Here is a 19,414-nt window from a genome sequence, read left to right on the forward strand (position 1 = left end):
TCAGGACTCACCCGAGCATCTGTCACTTTGAACTCTCTGAGGATGTACTGCGGCATGTTGTACTCCGCCATGGGATCCACCACAAAGTACTGATATCTAGCGGAGCGCTCCGCTGGCCAGTACTGGTGACACTTTTCCTGTGAAAACACACGAAAACATCATTAAATAAGATCTGGAAGCTGAAAGCCATTGGATTTAAAGAAGAAGGACACTTACTCGTCCCATCTCCCTCAGTTTGGTCAGCATCACCACAATGGTGGAGTTGTTCTCCCACAACATCCTCCAGAAGTCTTCAGTGGTCTCCGCTAATGGGCCTTGAGTGGCTATATAAGCCCTCTGTTGTCTACAGCAAAGAAAAAGTGAGTCCCTGTGAATTAAGGTGCTTAAAGTGGCAAAATGAACAACTTTGGGTGGCTTTCTCGCTGTTGCAGTACCTGTATCCATCAATGAAGCTGGAGTTGATATAGTCGGACCCCTCCAGGCCTCTGATGGGCTGCAGGCACACTCGAGTGGTCTCATAGGGCATGATGTTGACCAGCCGGTTTTTAAACTTGTTGCATGGCAGATTGGCACTTATGAATCTGGACGTGTGGGCTTTGGAGTTCGCCAAACGCTGTGGGAAGAGAAAGACGATTGATAAATCCAAGCCAATCTCTAAAACTCCAAACATTTACAGCTTAAAGGATTAGTTCACTTCCAGAATAAACATTTCCTCATAATCTGTTCACCCCATGACATCCAAGATATACATTTTTGAGGAAAACATTCCAGGATTTTTCTCCACATTGTGGACTTCAATGGCAGCCAACGGCTTGAATGTCCAAATTGCAGTTTCTGAGCCCAGTCTTATCTAGTGAAACAATAGGTCATTTTCTTAAAAAAACTCCCTCCAAAAACCTTTATATACTGTATAATCACAGATCCTCGTCTTACACTCATTATGTAATCATGCAAGTGTAACGTAGGCGGGAGTACCGACCCAGTGTTTACAAAGCGAAAATGCAAAGAAAGTCAAACACGATGATTTTGAAGTTGGAGGAGAAAATAGCTGTGTTTTCATCACCCCTCAAATTGTGCAAATTATAATTGCGAATAGAAAATATGCCTTATGGAAACATGTCACTTTCACAAAAATTTCTGTCTATTGAAAAGTTTTTACGCTTGTATGAGGTGTTTTTTTGGCCAATTTGAAATTGCAATGCAAAGAGTTTTTTCACATTTACAGGTCACCTAAAAATCAAATGATCACTCTTTAATGTACTATAACATCCAAGAAACACCTCATACTTGGCCGCTCTCAAGTTTAAGGGGCCATTAATGCTTGTATGCGACACATTACGGCTCCGACACGGCCATTCTAGTCAATGCTTGTTTTTATAACAGCTGCGCCGCGGCACATTAAAAATAATGGTAGTTCGGTGGCTGTGATATATGTAAACCTACCAACATTCATCATGATGATTTATCGCGAGAGGAAAAAAATGACGTTTTAGTCGCATAACATTGGTTAATGGAAATGCCATCATTCCACAAGTTTTTTATTGACATTTATTAAATATTGCAAAAGTTTTGCACAAATCTACCCTACCTTTGTGAACCGAAGTACAAAGACGAAGAAGTAACCGCACGTGACCACAAAATGGAGAAAAATCCAGGAATGTTTTCCTCACAAACCTTAATTCCTTATTTTCTTTTAGACTGAAGAAAGAAAGACATGAATATCTTGGATGACATGGGAGTGAGTAAATAATCAAGAATTTTTTATTCTGGAAGTGAACTAATCTTTTAAATAGAGTTTACTTTGGATATTTAGGCTTGAAGGACATTAGTTGCTGCATGGGAATCTCAGACAGTCGTTTAACCGTTCTGACCCTTTATTTTTGGTGTAATGCCTCTATTTTTTCTCTGTCTCAGACTGTTTATAAATGGGTGAGACTGAGTGACCCAGTTTACGTGTGCTCGCAGGAAACCTGTCAGTGCTTGTTGCTGTTATAATTACCAAATCCCCCATTTTTCATCCATCAGGTGGCATGAAACCCTGCTCTGAAACAATTGGAAAGTCGTGCAACTTTGGCGAAATGGGTCACTGTTTCTTTTAGGAAGCCGCTTTATATTCATACTCTGACTGGACACCACCGTTTTGTATGTGCACATACACCTCGTACTCTCATGTCATGATCCAAATTAGAGCTTGTAATCATCAATTAACATCAACCGTGCAATGGTACGCGTAATTCTTCTCTGTTTTCTAGGTCAGCTGTCTGGAAGCATTGTCTCCTATTAACTGGACGAGCCTGGCACATCTAGAAACTGTGCCGCACTTCTCTCTTCTGTTCCGTCAGGTAATGCCTTCACCCGGTTATAAATCCCTTCAGTTCCCGCTCCAGGCCTAGTCTTTTTTGCTCTTTCTTTCAGAAGCAGCCACTGGCTGTTTGTCTTTCCTTTGAGTCTTTGAGTAGCTTTCAAAGAGGGACCTGGAAGGGCATGAGGCATTCCGGTGGGAAGCGCCAGCAATGAACCGAGCTGTTGAAATAATAAGCACGCGCACACACACACTTTGGCTGGTTTAGCGGGCTGAGGTAGAGTTTTGTGACATGGTTAGCCCTGTAGGCACCTTATTAGCACTAGCACTCTAATTGTGTTAGGAAAGTTTCTATCCCCCATGCTAAAATATGACAAATAAAAGTCATAAATTATGTGTTAGATTATAATTTCTGATTATATAACAGAAGCTCTAAATGGTCAAAATAACCTTTTCAGTTTTTTTTTTTCAGTTAGCTCTTTAGCTAACTAGTTAGCTGACTAGTTTTGCATACTGCTGATTTACAAACCTAGCACACCACTAATTGATTACTCTGCCATCTTATCATACAGTACCTCTAGCTGCTTAGCTTTGAAGCTTAGCACGCTGCTATTTGATTTTCTGCCTAGAATTTATGCTTTCTTGCTACATTGATGCTACTTCATATTTTTGCTCACAAGGAACCGTTTCTAACCAATTTGCAATTGGATTGAACTATTTTTTTTTATAGTTTACCAGGAAAAAAATGCTCTTTTATAAGAGAAGTCACTGACTTCTTGTAACAGGTTGGCTTTAGCTTACGGCACTTCCCATTCATTCCTATGGTATCCATAAACGACGATTGAGTATCGCTGAAAGTCAATGACATCAAGGCTGTAATGTGATTGGTTATTAAGGCACACTCAATCCAAATTGACCTCTACGCTTTTGCCAATAGTAAGTAATAGAGACCCTCTCACCTCCCTATAGTAAGATAATCTCTGGCACAACTTGATTTCTAAAATAGCACGTTTGACAATGCTACTCAGAAGAGCTTCACTACTACGATTTTTAAAAATAGAAGTGCTACTGGGTCCCATCGTTAAACTAATTGGTTTGTCACCTCGCTAATGCTTCCAACACTTCTCCCTGAGTTGGTGAGGATTACTTTGTTCCAGGCTAAAGAGCAAAAAAACTGGTAAGAAGGAAATCTTTTCAAGGTCTTGGAGGCCAGACACCTGCAGGAGTGTTTCAGTCGCCAAATGGAACCCACAATCCCTCTCTGCTCATTAGTGAGCACATCGCTTCTCCTCAACATCCGTCTTCATCGGGTGTTAATTACCCTTCCCACAATCCCTCTCTGGCTGTCATCAACTTTCGGTCGTCTCTGTCACAACTAGAGTTTCACATCTGTGTCTACGGTAACAAAACATGCCTCCAAGAGGTGTTGATTGTTACTAGAGGTTCTATCTGGCACGTTCGATGATCTCGTGCCCTCCAGAACAACATTTCCCAGATTATCTGAAGAGATGTAATTAAAGATGACACACAATAAACCTATTCAAACTTTTCATATGTCTTGTGGTTACCTTAAACTCCAGCTCCATGCCACTAACGTGCTCTCCGGTCTCCACCTGTGCCAGTTTCTGGATATATGAGAATAGGCTTCGTGCTGCCACCTCTGTATTCCCGCAGGCGACAGCCTCCAGGAGGGCATCATGGATGAAGCTGTACTGGTCTTCTGTCTGCACCATATAGTTCCTCTGGGAGCGCATGAGGGTCACGTGACCGTAGATGTCCACCGTCTTCTCGTGCTTGATGCGCTCTAGCATGGCGTCAATCACGATGAAGCAGCCTGTGCGGCCCACACCAGCACTGAAAACACACAAGTCAGAGATGAAAGTTGCAGGAGAGTTTGAATTCATTTAGTTCTGTCAAAATTAGCATGTTAACGCAGGCAATTAATTTTTCCAGTTCTGTCTTTTTTTTTTCTTGACAAGAACTGTATTTATTTAGATACAGAATGCCTTTTGACCATATCAAATGGGAGACTCTTCAGACGCAAGCTCCAACTTCGCCTCAGCGCCAGGCGCGAGTCAAATGAGAGCGGAAATGGTACAGGTGACCAGGAGCTTCAATATAAACAGTCAACTGCAGTCAGATGAGATGTTGTCAGGCCATATCTCAGTAAAAACTAATTATCCTGTCCTGTTAGCCGTTACACTGTGCTTGTAGCATGTTCTCTTCAATTGCACGCACAAATACTGCAATGCACGCTGTAGCCTGTATCATTTTATATTAACGTGCAAATGAAACTATGAGCATGCGTGTCAGATCCACATCACTTTCAGCAGTGGCAGCTCTTAAAGTAATAGCAGCCAAATAACCTAATAACGCAGCTGCTGTGATGTCTGTTCAATAAAGAACAAAAGAAAAAAGAGGAAATTAATAACTTTTGTAGCTTTAAGGATTCATCTACTTTTAATTTAGAATTTAGTGTTTGGTAACTTTATTCAATTTCATACTTGCTGAAGGTCACAGGTAAATATGACATTTATTATAATGCATTTATTTGAAGATTGTTTTAAGTTTTCTTAAATTAGAAGTTATTTTTAAAGTGTAATAAATGTTAAAATTCATAGCTCGATTATATTTTAATGTTATATATATGTATATTCAACATCACATATAGTCAATGTCTAAATATTAGGAAAAAAAGAACAATTTCCTAGAGACATCAGTAGTATTGTTATCAGTGATACTCGCCTTCAGGCATAAAAAAATATGCCATTAAACAAATATTAAAAATATACCATCTTTATATTGTGTCTACATTAATTTGAAGATTGAATGTGAATTTATTGCAATATAAAAGTATATTAAAAAACTTTAATTATTAATCATGATTAATTTCAGAAAAAAATTGTGTGATTAATAATTTAATTTTTTTTTAACGATTGACAGCACTAGTTTCTTTACTAAGAACCAAATGCTAACTTTAAGGAACGATGCCAAACTTGACTGTAACTTTGAATGATGAGACTGTTCTAGGCTTTTTAGAGCCTTGACAAGTAGAAACTGGGTTCAGACCTGCAGTGGGCGATGATGGGGCCAGCGTCTGGTGGATTGCAGGTCTTCACCCTCCTGAGGAAGGCCAGGAATGGAGTGGGGTACTCGGGAACGCCGTGGTCCGGCCAGGCGGTGAACTGGAACTGTCGAACCTCTCGCTTTTCACTGGAACCATTCTGAAACAAGAGCAAGTACTGTGACACTAAGTTTATTCCACGAATGCACAGGAATAAATCTCACCGGTGATAAATCTAGCCCATGTTCTAGCAATGCATGATTTAATCATGCAAGCATGAGATCATGGAGTTGTCTAGTAGTTCAAGGACCTTACATGTCAGTGTCATAAACATGCTATGTTCGGGAATCGCCTTGTGTCACCAAATGTCTTCTACAGTGTATTTCAACAAAACAAGGCAGCCAGGAACATTTCTGCCGCAGAGGAGATTTCGTTAAGAAGAGGGAGAGACATCAGTGTCCTGCTAGTTCTAGCTGCTAGCCTTTATTTCTCATCTTGGGCGTCTTTAAAGGGAGGCTTTGCATTTCAATGTTCGCTGCTGTTCCAACAGAGCCTCCCTTTGAATAAATGAATAAATAAACAATGTAATTAAGAGCAAACTGGCCCAGTTTTGCCAGATACTTTTTTTTTTCTCTAGCTATCTTCTGCAGGGCTGTTTCTCCGCAGTGGATGGGCTTGTGCAGGATTGTTTTTAAGAATTCATGACTCTGGGTTGCTTGTGTGTGTGCGACTGCAGGATAAGTGCACATAAATACACCTCACTGTTCCAGCAAGTATGTGTGTAAGGGTTGTAAAAACTCTGACTATTCAAGCCTAGCAATGCAATACCACAACTGTGGTGCAACAAAAACACATCTCCTCTGTGTTTGAAGATGTCTCTCCAAAAAAAATACAAAGACCATCGAATTGCAAGAAAATTTAATTGCTCATTCATAGCTCAGGAGATCTCTTCTGAAACTGGTGGATAACTGGGACAAATCTGAGAAGATCCAATTATTCTCTGTGCTGTCTAAGAGAATCAATTGAGATGTTGAAGAGATCTCATTTTTCTTTCCTGGGAGTTTAAACGAAAGCTTCATCCCGTAACTATAAGCACGCTCTTCATGCTCTGTATGACAGTCGCTCTTTAATCAATGCTTCTGTTCGTGTCTTACAGGCGCCCTTCACTACAGTAAAAGCTCAATCCATTTTAATTCATGTTACAGTCTGACCGTGCAACTGGCTGACCCCTCTCTACTTCTCTCCCTCGCTCCCAACCACTTCATGTTTACTTGACCGCTGCGCCGTCTGGGATGCCAATTTTGCATGGAGTCATTTTGCTCTGGCCACTTAGCTAAGTGCCTCTCTTTGGCAGGCATAGCATTAAAAGATGATGGATGTGGAACGAGGAGATTATAAAACATGCGCGTGTGTTGGTGTACACAGTTGAGATGAGAACACTGGGAGGAATGATGCTCCCGGAAAAATGCTCCCGTTTGCAATCATCCCAGTTTGCGTATGTCTGTCGGAGCCTGAAAGCGAAACTGTGTAATGTGTCTGCTCTAGGGTCCACAGGGAAATAAGAGGCCCATGCACAACGTAAAACTCTCGAAAACATCTAAAGTAAAGTGTTCCTAGGAAAGGGAGTACATTTTATATCATAAACACCCATTGTGGACTGGGGTGTCCAATCCTGCTCCTGAAGAGCCAAGATCTTGTAGAATTTGCCTGGAAGTTTCTAACAATCCTGAAGACCTTTAGAAGATGATTTACTCACCCTCAAACTATCCTAGGTGTATATGAATTTGGCTTATCCAAATTTCATAATGGGCCGATATTTTGAAGGCCAAAAAAGGGCATCCATCCATCATAAAAAATGCTCCACATGGCTCAAGGGGTTAATAAAGGCCTTCTGAAGTGAATCGATGGATTTGTGTAAGAAAAAGATCCATATTTAAAACTTTATAAACCGTAATCTCCAGCTTCCACTAACTTTCATATGCATATGCAGTCATCAGACTGCTTTTGTCTTATATCGAAATTCTACAATATTTTTATTTACAAATCCTTGTAAATTATGGGGTAATTTAAATTTTTGGGTGAACTATCTCTAATTATGGTTGAAGCTAAACCCTGTAGGATTTGGGGGGCAGGATTAGTCACCCCTGCTGTAGCTGAAACGGTGCAAACTTTAGGTTGTTTGCATGCAAGGTGGAAACAAAAAATCTTACCTTGTGTAGAGAGAAGGTGCGCACGCAGAAAGTGGCGAGTTCGATGGTGTCCAGGAGCGTCACTTGGATCATACCGTAGGTCTCCGTCCCTCTACTCGGCCAGTACTGGTCACACTTTATCTGCAGAGGGTGAGTGAATGTTAACAAATCTTATATCTTTTATGTGAGTTTAGCTGTCTTTTTTGGAGGTTGTTGACTCAGATAGCTCTATGCAAATACCTCCCGAATTTCAGTGTGCTGAGGATTTACGGTGCCACTGAACTAAATCTCACCAAGATTGAATCAAATAATCATCTGGGAGCCTTTTCCAGGGACACTAAATAACTTTGGATTTTCGGCATGAGAAGTAAGACTCCTAACAGTCTCTGAACTGATTCACAAATAACGACTCTGTCCTGGGGGTTCACACCTGGACTCTCAAACACTTCCCGTCTACCCACATCACATCAATACCCAGGCATAATGTTTTTCTTCCCTCCTCTGACACCTGGCACATTGACAGACCCCTGGCCCGCTGTAGAGATGCACTCAATATGGAGCATGGCGAGCAGTCGGGCCGCCCTCAGTGCCCTGATGCGATGTGACAGCTCGCTGCTTCAAAAATGTGCAGGTTTAATGCATTTTTTTGCACTTATGCTGCAGATTGAATGGCTCACTTTGATCGCAACTGACAGAGCTCTAATATGCCATGTGGCGCCCGCTAAGATGGTGAGAGAGAGTGAGAGGGGGTGTCCTGAGATATTGATGGAGTTTGCTGAGCCTGACAGTCAAGGGTGTGACGGAATCGTCTTCGATGAACCTCCAGACGTCATGGCTGAGGGAGTCTTCAAGATGAGGGATTCTTGACTTCCTCTTTCTGTCTCGCTCTCCTTTTTTTGTGGTAAATGGGCCGAACTGCCCCCCGATAGAGCCGAGAGATGATTCCTGGTTGTTATCGTAGAGCCCTTTCCTTATTTCCCTCCATTTTTCTCCATCCTTTTTGCTCACCCACTCAACCGGCAACGGCATTTCAACTGGAATAATGTCAATTTGTTCAGTATGAAGCTCAGTCTTTTTAACAAGGCTAAAAGAGATGGCCTATTATCTTCTTAGGGACTATTAGCTCCCTTCCACAACCTAGTGAGCTGCCTAGCTAGACAGTATTTTAAAACATTACTGGAACGCTCCAGATGTTTCAAAATGAAAGATACCTCCTTTTGGCAAAAATGAAATGCTGAATGTGTTTTTCTGTGGAGAAGACAATCCAAGAATGCACTGAAAACCATTTAATTCAATAGTTACCTAATTAAAAATTGACCATTTTACCAAATATTTACTTGTACTGCACATTTGTTATGCCTGAGAGGATCATCTTGTTAGCTTAGCAACATGCTAATTCAATACTCTCTCGTGAAGCACTTTTTTTTTTGCATGACACCTATGCATAGTATTCCAAATTAGTCCATTATAAGGGTCCATTTCTGTTAGTTTGTTACCTTGGAATATAGGAAGCAAGACAGCTCATTAGTTTTTAAACCGAGCTAATAGCTTCTTGTTTAGCCTCACCCTTGACTTCTCTTCCAGTCTGGTCATCATGACCACAGTGGCGGCTCGTTGCTCCCACACCATTCTCCAAAAGTCTCCGAAGGTCTCTGGCAGCGGTCCCTGTGTGGCTATGTATGCGTTCTGCTTCCTGTAGCCATCAATGTAGTTAGCATTGATGTAGTCGCTGCCTGTGATACCTTTAAAATGAAGTAAAAAGGTTGGTAATTGTGAGAGTTAGAGCCGGAGTGACAGAGATGTTCCCTTTTCAAGGGACATAACTACATAACACAAAGCTAACGCAACGTTTATGATACGGAAATATCAGTACATCATCAACATATGACCAATCACATTTATAAATAGACATAGACTCTCATGCACATGCGAACTTCTTGTAAAATCTTGTAAAAATACATTTCAGCTGTTTTTGGTGCAAGAAAACGTGACTAATGTTACTTGTCGACTTCAAAAGTGTGGTTTAATACCCCTGTTTCTGGACAATTCCAAAATGGCTGACGATGTTGTTATGTGAGTCTCTTAACTTGTGAAAAACTTGCAGCTCCAATAACATGATATACAGTCACAGTCTGGTAAGAGGCTATTGCAGAGCTTGTGACAGATATCCATCATAGAAAATAATCCCCATGAAAGAAAAGCCATCGAGCCCCTTCCCAGCTCTTTCTCACTTCCTTCCAGCTTTTTCAGCCTTGTCTAGCTCTCTGAGGGCCGGCCAACAGCATCCACCACAGCTGATTTAGGACCAGATGCTATACGATGGAATTAGGCTGGACTAGGAGTAAATCAGTGAGCAGAACCCACGCCGGACCCCGTCTCGCTCTCTTTCTGCCATCGCTCTGGGCGGCCCGCAGTAAATCTCCCATAAAGCAGCCAAACATTCTCCTGCCTAAGCTCAGGATCGGTGAGGCGGCGGGAACAGAAGTAAAGCCCTTGTGTGCCACTGCTTGAGGTAACGATCTTGTGGTCTAGGACTTGAGACCCTCGAAATAGGCATCTTATGGTCTTTAGGGTTAGTTCTGGGTCTGGATCTGGACCTTAAAGGTATTTAGTTTTGGTCTAAGTAGCAACATGTAATTCTCATAATTCTCATAATAATAGAGGCAATTTAAGGCAGTTACAGGAAGTGAAAAAGAAATGTATAGATGAATTACAAGACACTTTATATATATTATTTTAAAGAAGATTTACATGATTTTTAAAAATGATTTAAAATCATTATATATATATATATATCTTTGATTCTTTGATGAATAAAAAAGTTAAAAAGAACAGCATTTATTCAAAATAGAAGTCTTTACTATCACTTTTTATCCATTTAATTTAAACATCCTTGCTGAATAAAATATTAATTTCTTAAAAAAAAAAATACTGAATAATATTGTATACTGTTACACAAAATTCTATGTTAAATGCTGTCCTTTTGAACTTTTAATTTATCAAAGAATCCATAAAAAAGTATCACAGTTCCCAAAAAGTATTAAGCAGCACAACTGTTTCCAAAATTGCTTATAAATCAGCATGTTAGAATGATTTCTGAAGGATCGTGTGACACTGATGACTGGAGGTAATAATGCTGAAAATGACAGCTTTACAAGCTATTCTCCTTCAGAATAAGTCTAGAGTAAATCTAACATAATTTCATCACCCACCACACATCTGAATGCCTCTCTTCAACAAACTGCATGATTTCATGTGTCATTCGTGTACGTAGCACAAACAGCGAGGGACAAATTATGCATCAAAGTTCAACACTTAAGGATAGGGGTTTGTTCAAATCCCCCAGTAGGAGCAAGTGCCATTAATTCTCTGAAACAAGTCACTTGTAATTACACTCGGGGTCTGCGCTCACTTCAGACCTCTGGTAAATAACCTATGAGAGGCATATTTAATTGTACAGTTTATCCAACACAAAAGCTCCAATCACAAACACAGGCCCGTGGTGCTAAATTGTTGTTTTCGTGCTTTAACAACGAACAATGAAACACTTGGCCGTGCTCATTTTCTAGCCCCCGCTACGTTGGAGAAAAAGGCAAAATTAGCAATCAGGGGGAAAAAAGAATGCCATTAAAAGTCTCTTTTCCGTCTCACAAAGTGATCGCAGGATTGTTTCGCTTTAGTCATAGCTAAGTGAACAGAGCACGGCTGCCTGCACGAATTGTTCCACCGCTGTGTCTAATGGCAAAATCACTGCACTGTAAAATGGAAATTTCGAACTTGATTAATTTATGCATTTATGGGCGCTGTCTTTGTGATGATTCTGTTACGCCACATTATTGCTCATCTAAATTGGGTTGTGGTGAACTGTGGTGAAGATCAAGGTGATGCGACGACAAGGAAGGGAACCTGGGAGGGGGGGGCATGAATGTAAACAGCACAAAGGAGCATTGAGGATTGACTGTCGGCTTTGGATGGAAAAAAAGATGGGCGTTTTACCAACATTACAGCAGAATCTCTGCCGATTTTCCACTGTTCCTTCCAAAAGCTTGACAGCTTCTATACCTCAACCAAAGACACTCGCATATATGGATATGGCGGTGCACTATACCATTTGAGTTTAATTTTGGCTGCTTGGGAATTATCGGACTCTTGTTTCCTGTACGTGCACAAGCAGATGATAAAACTGCATGGGAAGGGAAGAAAGCCAATTGATTTATACGGATAAACACTATAAAACACAGAAATAAAGACATGAAAATGGATGGCGATCTCCCAAATGCACATCCTAGATCTATCAGGTTCTTTGGAAGGATTTTAGACTTTGCACTGAAATAAATTTCTCAAATAAACAGCCAGACACATCTGTGGGCGACAACAAAGTTCAGTCATTCTGGAACCTTCAGATGCAGTGCTTTTCTTTCAAAGAATCAGTGTGTGCGCAGTTCTGCCCAACCTTCGATGGGTGCCAGGATTACGCGGGAGTGGTCGTAGGCGATGACGTTGGCGTAGCGGTTCTTGGGTTTGTTGACCTCCAGGTTGGAATGCTCCCAGGTGAACTGCTGACCCGGATCGATGGACTGTGGAAAGAGAAAACGGAGTGAAGCAACCCTTAGGGCTTTTCCCAATCCCTCAGCATCGCTGGCACGAATACTAATACGAGAAGGGAGTGAGTTTGCATCCGCTATAACATCAGAAGAAGGTGGAGAAACAGAAAGTTCAACACTCAGAAAGGCAGGGTTGAGTGAGGCCATGGGGCCTGGGAGGACTAAAACTTAGGGAAAATAAAGAAATGAGGATCCTTCACAAAGCAGCCTGGATAAACATTAGCAACAAGATAAAAGTCCTCCTGCCGCAATCACAGCCGCACATTAAAGTGTAATTAAAAGCCGTCTGGTATCGTTTAAATATTCACCAGCATTCGGCCAGGTAGCTTTGTCGTGGACAGTGAATAATAGCAAAGGAAACGCTGATAAAAGAGTCTGTTCCTTCCTGTGAGGGGGTGAATTATCTGACGCCAGCAAGATAAATGCCGCCACGTTCCCAATATGAGAATTTCTGAATAAATATTCTATTCCCCTGTCGGGGTAATTTAGTATTCCATTATGATTCCGAGCCTGTTCTCGGGCAATGGCTCAGTCCCAGCTCTTCTAGCTTGAGGGATGTTTTCATTTAGGCGACCGTCTCTGCATGCTGAAACTAGGACTAAACAACCCACAATGAGGGATTTGATGTAGCTGTTTACCCTGTGATGATTACAGGCACAAATAACAGAACACGGATCCTCCACAGGTTGTCCGTGCTCTTGAACCCGTCTCTCTTATCATCTACCCTGCAAACCGCCCATGGGTTTCAACACGCACAGCTTGGATTGGTTTGGTTCTCCTCCAAGCCAAATGCCACACTGTGCAGTGATCTAATGGATCACGTATGGATGGAAGCATGATGATTTAATCTGGAGTTTGGTAATCCACATCATGTTTTTGCATATCTCCCAACCCACATCCTCATATCTGACAAAACCCTTTGCACCAAGCATCTTTTTCTGCTTCAAATCAGCTTCCATCTCTAACATGTTTTTTTCTCTTCTCTAGCCCAGTTTTCCATAGACATCACTCACAAGCTACTTTCCATTACAGATTTGCACAAAACTTTAGCAATATTTGAGCCCCCAGTGTGGGTTTTTTTAGGCAACCATTATTTTAGAATGTATCGCCTTATTGTTTCCACGCTGAGGCGTCATGCTTGTCATGTGATACAACGCAGCCACAATAGCTCTGTATGACACATAGATCGCTTTTATTTAGTTTTTTCTTTTTTATTCAAAATATTCACAAACGCGTTCACTATATTATGAAATTGCTGATATTCTGATTCTGAAATATGTGCATGTAAATGTATTTGGTAGTTTAAACACTTTTATAATGACCGTTTAGTTGATCTATAGCGGGTGATGGGCGCCGCCATGTTAGTTCACACTGAAGCTGAGCTGTTGGATTTACAACATAAATTCATCCTCTCCTCCCAAAATATGTTAACGTAAGTCTTCGGGAAACTGGGAGAAGAGCAGAGTAAACTTTATACACAGTCTGTACATGATATCAATAAAACACGCGTCAGATTATATTTTTAAGGATTAACCTAAAATAAGGTTTGAAACCTAAAATAAGCATTATATGCTGGAAAACACTGAATAGTTGTGATAATATGACAAGAGCTCAGCGCAATAAGTCATGGCTACGGATTTTGGTAGGGTTATGTCTATCGCAGCCACTGCACTAGCCATTATATTTAATTGAAGGAGGCGTAAGCGTATATCTTTACAGAAGCAGCACAGAGATTCTGGGATGCTTCTGAAATGTGCTGTGGTGCAGTTGGTATAAACATAAGCATTAACCATTAAGTGGCTGCGATCAGCTCCAGTGGCCAGAGCCATAATGCAGTGTAACTAAGGGGTTATCCGAACATTAATGGAAAGGAAAACGCCTTATACTTGAGATCGGCCATGTATGAAGTGTTTCTTGGAGGTTATAATACGTTGAAGAATGATCATATGACTTTTTACGTATGCCATGCGACCTGAAAATGTGAAAAAAAAACATTTACATTGCAGTTTTGCTAAATATTCTGTTTTTGAATTGGCTAAAAAATCCACCTCATGCAAGCGTAAAAACTTTTTTTCGATATATGGGCGAAAGTTTTTGCAAAATCGATGCGTTTCCATTAGATGTATTTTCAATTTGCAATTTCAATTTGTGCAATTCGAAGGGTAATTGAAATGCAGCCAGTGATTTAGCACCTATTTTTAGCATGCTAACGCACCAGGAATACATTCATTCTAATTTTTTCTTCTAGAGCAGCAGTTCCCAAACACCTTCCTCGCAGAATGACTTATTTACAAAGCCATAGCAGATATTTTTTTTTAAAAAATGTTTTTTTTGTAACTCAAACAATCAACTAATATCTGGTAGAAGGTGACTTTACCAGATCACACCATTGTTTACTCCCTTTTTGCAGATGGATGAGATCAGAAATGACCTATTCTACAATCTACTACTCAGGCTTAGCTGCTTATGAATGACGTTTGTCATTTGGTTAGCATATGCAGCTAAAGCTAATCTATATGCTAAACCAATGTCCCAAAAATGATAGTGGGTTGGCTCAACTCAAGCGTGCCCATGTTCCTGCTGAGAGATATCAGGTCTGGCTCACGCTGGGAGCCATTTAAGATGGCATTAAGCCCTGGGGGTGTTGATTGCGGTGCTGCCGTAGCAAGCTGTAATTTAAGATGGACGACGACATTTGCTCTATGCAAATGAAGGCTGATTCAGCAATAGCGAAGGCTAATCAGCAGCCGCTACATTTACGAGCCCAGCACTCCAATCCAAGACATCAGCGCCTTCTGCAAAACCCTGTGGCACGTGAGTAACTGCCATGCAAACGGTAAAAACAATTCACTGGCTTTTGTTTAGCAAGAAAACCCACTTTATGTAAGTGCAACGTCTTTTGAAATGGGTAACAATCCTCTTCGTAACAAAAAATGGTATACCATGCAGTACCTCATACTCCTGGGAGAGCTTCAGGTTGTCGTTGGCCTTCAGTAGCTCCGTGTGCTCGGCTAGCTCAGAGATGGGTATAGGAGGGTGGTTCATCATACCTGTGCACCAATCAGGAGACAGAAATATAAGGTCAGAAAGACCAACGGGGCCAAGAAAGACAGTTAGAAAACAAATCCCAAAAGATGGTGGAGAAAACTGGACTGGGGTAGGGGAAGACACCCAAGCAGGTTAGACAATGAGGTGGGGACTGGAGTGAGGAACAGTGGGTGATGTTAGAGACAGTGTGACCAGGCCAGAGCTCTACATAATCAATTGGACCAATCAGGATCGTCCTAATACAGAAAAACCAGCTGCATTTATACAGACAATATGAAGGAAAAGACCTGAGGACGATTGCTAAGGTGCTACAAAAACCCCAGACCAATTACAAAAATGATAGCAGGTCAAATGGTTCATAATAGCTTTGCAGTATGAAATTTCTCCTTTCTCACCCAGCTGTAGCTTAAAACGACAAACAGGAGGACACTTCATATACTTGGTTGGTAAGACAAACCATACGTCTGTCCTCAGCAGGCTAAGACAAGGGGAAAAATGCGCTTGGTTGCCTTCGTAAAACCAAACAAATCTCCTTTCAAACTGAGTCACAGGAACAATAAATTGAAACAACCCCCAAGATCTGCCCTTGAGAAATACGTTCATGTCTGCAGAGCTGAAATGTAATAGATTTAATCAAATGCAAAATCTGAAAACTTCTTTTCCACCAAGGCTAGACAAAAGGCCAAAAGCACACAAGATTGAAGCTATATACATTGCATCTGGAATAGCGGAATGGTATCCTTGTTGGTATCCTGTAGGGTTAACCCTATGTTACCCTAAACAAAGCGTGTCTAATCCTGATCCTGGTGGGCCATCTACCTAGCTTAATTCCAAATTTAACTCATCTGAACCAGCTAATCAAGGTCTTCAGGACCACTAGAAACTTCTAAGATCACTAAAAACTTTACCTAACCGTAACCCCATTCCGGCATTCGAGGACTGTTTGCCATAGATTTGAGCATGAAAGGACACAAGCTTCTGTGTTGCATTTTATGCTAGGCCTTATAAATAGACTTATCTGCATGTCGTCTAGCATGCAACCAATATATGGACTTTGTGTTCTTGTTCTTGCTGTTCTTGAGGGTGGGGGGGGGGGGGGGGGGGGATGCTTCCACACTAAACACGAAAAATACGAGTGAGCCAGAGGTAGAAAAATACAATATTGCCTTTCCCTGGAGTAAACCTCTAGCTTTAATATTTCTAACAGATTTCCTTTTGGCAGAAGCTTGCAATAATTTCCTTATGCAATCCTTCATTTGCGCTACAATGGGAAATAAAGCTCTTGAGGTGGAGGGGAGATGATGGGGGCAATCAGGGTAAGGTAGAGGGTCTATTCGAGAGTTCTGGCCTGGGTAAGGATGACCCGATGGTACCGATGCAAAGTGAAGTGCCGTGTTCTCTGCTTCAGTTCAGCCAAAGCTAAGCAAGCGTGTCACGGAAGCAGTCGCCCTTGTTATCTCTGCAACAACCTACAAGACCTTTCCTCAAACAAGCACTAGTTTTGCTGTTTGCTCAGACCGAAAACTTCCTAGGCCTCTCGCTGTGGAATTAATCCAGTTATGAATTAGTAATGGATTATGGAAGAAAACAGACATAGCTCTTCCTAAAATAGTCACCAAAGTTTTTATAGAAGGCATTGAACTTTCTTCAGCATGAGGTCAAAAGTTGGATAAACGTTGACATCTTCCTTGAAGAGTTACTGTGATTTAATTAAGCATGGATAATCTGCATAATCACATTAGCCATTCTCAATTTCACTTCCATTTTTTTTTTTTGTAATGTTGTACGTCGCAAATGGTTTGGGTTTGATTGAGAAAGTGCACTTGCTAGCAAATGCCACTCACCACTCAAGATGCCCTGAAAAAGTTCTAGCTGTTAGCTTTCAGACTTTCATGCAAAACAAAGCTATGCTAATAACAATTTTTCCTCACCCACTATCTGGACACTAACACTTTTCTAACTCCACAAATGTTATTCTCATCAGCCTGGCCACTCTCTTTTTCTAGACTCGCCTTAAGGTAAACCAAGGTAATTTATGCCAAAGCACTCTCGAAGAAGATCCAAAGGGTAACTTTGGCAAACAACCTGAGATCAGACCTGCATGCTAAACGCCAACAACCTCCATGATGCAATGAGAAAGGCCATCTAAAGCCAATCGCAACCCAAGAAACTCGGAAGATTAGCACTTTCCAATGTCAACGTATTCCTCAACTTTGCTCCGTGTCAACAACAATTACTCGTGCCCCGTTTTTCCATTTCATAAATTAGCTGTTATTTGTTTGTTCTCAGGAACGATCTCCCCACAAGATGTAAGAAACAATTACATTTAATCCGATCGGGGTGCAAAAAAACGTTTTTAACCTCTGCAGATTACTTTTTCTTTTTTGTTTTTTTATACTTTCACAGTCAACTTTGTCAAATAATTAAAACTGGACATTGATATTTACTGATTATTGAAGACATTAGGTTTTTGTAAGAGATGAAAGCACTAAATACATGTTACAAAAGTGGCTTTGCGTGCATGACCTTATCTGTTTCTTATAATTAACTACATTCAATTTCAAGTATTTATGCAAAAGACACTAAATAGTCAAGGTCCAATCAGATATAAACTCTTTCAAGGACAAATTCTTGTTGCTGTTCATTTCCTATCTGTTCTCACTGCCAAGCTTTCTGTGTCTCTCTCTCTCCACCGTGGAATCTTTTTATCCCCTGCAATCAAGCCCAAGATCAGTAAGCGCGAGAGATGCAAACTGTCTAATTACATATTTTCAGTCTCTTATTTGCGCTTGACAGGTGATGCAAATAACAAATTCTTTTGATATCCGCTGCTGCTGTTCGCGAAACGATTTTATGCGATTGTTCATTTACATATAAAAGGAAAAGCGCACAGTATATTTCCCCATAAAAACAAGAAAAAAAGGGAGTCGTGTTTCTCTTTCCTCTGCCTCACTGGGGGGCAGGAGGGATATATCAAATGTCGGACTATTGTTTGCAGAAGGTTTAATTAATTCTGCTCGTAATCTCCGCCTGCAGAACGACCCCATCGGTGGAGAGATGAATGTGGGTCTGAACAGACCGGATGCTGGAATGTGTGGAGACTTGTGTAAAAATCATACCGCAGAGCCGTCTCTACATGATCAGCTGCTTTTACTGTGGATTAATAGTGTTCAGCCAACAGCCTGTGAGAACAAAGCAATCGACAAGCAGAAGTATAAAAAAAAAACGAATTTAAAAGGAAAAATTAAAAGCTGTGTTACGAATGAAAGTTAAAAGCAGTCATAATTAAGATGAAAGAGTTAACCGCATTTGTATTTTAACTTCTCTGCATAATGCAGAACAAATGTCTAGGACAATCACTCGCATTGTTTGCTTCAATTTGTAATGTATTTGGTGTATCTATTTGTAGAAATTAAAGCTATCAATAATAAGACTATAGATAGGCAAAAATAATTTTAAGCATTAATAGAAATCATTATGTTTGTGATAATGATTTAGAATAAAAAAACTGAAAAAAAAAGTAAATTGCATATAAGAATAATACAAATGATAATATTATCAACATAATTATTTATTAACTTAAGTGATAATATATTCATTAATTATAATTATAAAATGTTTTTATTTCACTTTCATTTAAATATGGTCAGGTTACATTAAAAGCATAAAAAGTTTATTTGACTTGTTTTGTTTTTATATATTGGCTAACATGATGTCTTTTTATGCAAAAAAAGCAAAAGATAGGATTATATACTTGATTTTATCCAACATAATGCATCTCGTATTGGAAAAGCAATTGCTAATGAGATGTAGTTTTAGGTTTCATTTGAATTACGACTCCTTTTAACTTTCCCAGGGTTACGGGAGTGAAAATTAGCGCAGATCCGGCAGTTTGTGAGGGAGGAAAAAAAAGTCATATGCAAATGTAGTCGGAAAACACAACCCATTATTCCGGATGTGGGGCAGACGCATTAAAAAAAGATAAGAAAACACCAAAGCTCAGTGCGAGATGCAAGCACTAACTTTCATAGTCAAAACCGGCTTCACTGACAGGACTGCTTAGACCCGAATCTGTGAAAAACAGCAAACAGCAAAAAATAAAATAAAAGCATCCCTCTTTGAATGTACTGATAATTAGTTGAGAACAAAATCTTGAAATGGACTGAACGAAATGGGAAAAACAAGATAAATGCAAGGGAATTAATAA

The 19,414-nt window shown here is 40.4% G+C and overlaps 1 protein-coding gene across 39 annotated transcripts in view; it reads right to left on the reverse strand.

Annotated features, from left to right (window-relative positions):
• Window positions 1-19,414, reverse strand: part of ptprsa (protein tyrosine phosphatase receptor type Sa) — a 204,921-nt gene that overhangs the window by 13,042 nt on the left and 172,465 nt on the right. For 23 of the 39 annotated variants that reach the window (XM_042749806.1, XM_042749804.1, XM_042749811.1 and 20 more), the window contains 10 exons: window positions 19,231-19,278; window positions 15,112-15,209; window positions 12,009-12,132; window positions 9,122-9,297; window positions 7,577-7,696; window positions 5,372-5,526; window positions 3,871-4,156; window positions 435-613; window positions 217-343; window positions 12-137 (listed from right to left, as the gene is read on the reverse strand). In XM_042749806.1, the coding sequence (XP_042605740.1) occupies window positions 12-137; window positions 217-343; window positions 435-613; window positions 3,871-4,156; window positions 5,372-5,526; window positions 7,577-7,696; window positions 9,122-9,297; window positions 12,009-12,132; window positions 15,112-15,209; window positions 19,231-19,278 (1,439 nt within the window). The remainder of the gene's footprint in view (window positions 1-11; window positions 138-216; window positions 344-434; window positions 614-3,870; window positions 4,157-5,371; window positions 5,527-7,576; window positions 7,697-9,121; window positions 9,298-12,008; window positions 12,133-15,111; window positions 15,210-19,230; window positions 19,279-19,414) is intronic. The other 16 variants (XM_042749833.1, XM_042749841.1, XM_042749824.1 and 13 more) reach the window with 1 other exon arrangement.

This window comes from Cyprinus carpio, chromosome B22 (genome assembly GCF_018340385.1).
Source record: "Cyprinus carpio isolate SPL01 chromosome B22, ASM1834038v1, whole genome shotgun sequence".
In the NCBI taxonomy this organism is placed as follows: domain Eukaryota; kingdom Metazoa; phylum Chordata; class Actinopteri; order Cypriniformes; family Cyprinidae; genus Cyprinus; species Cyprinus carpio.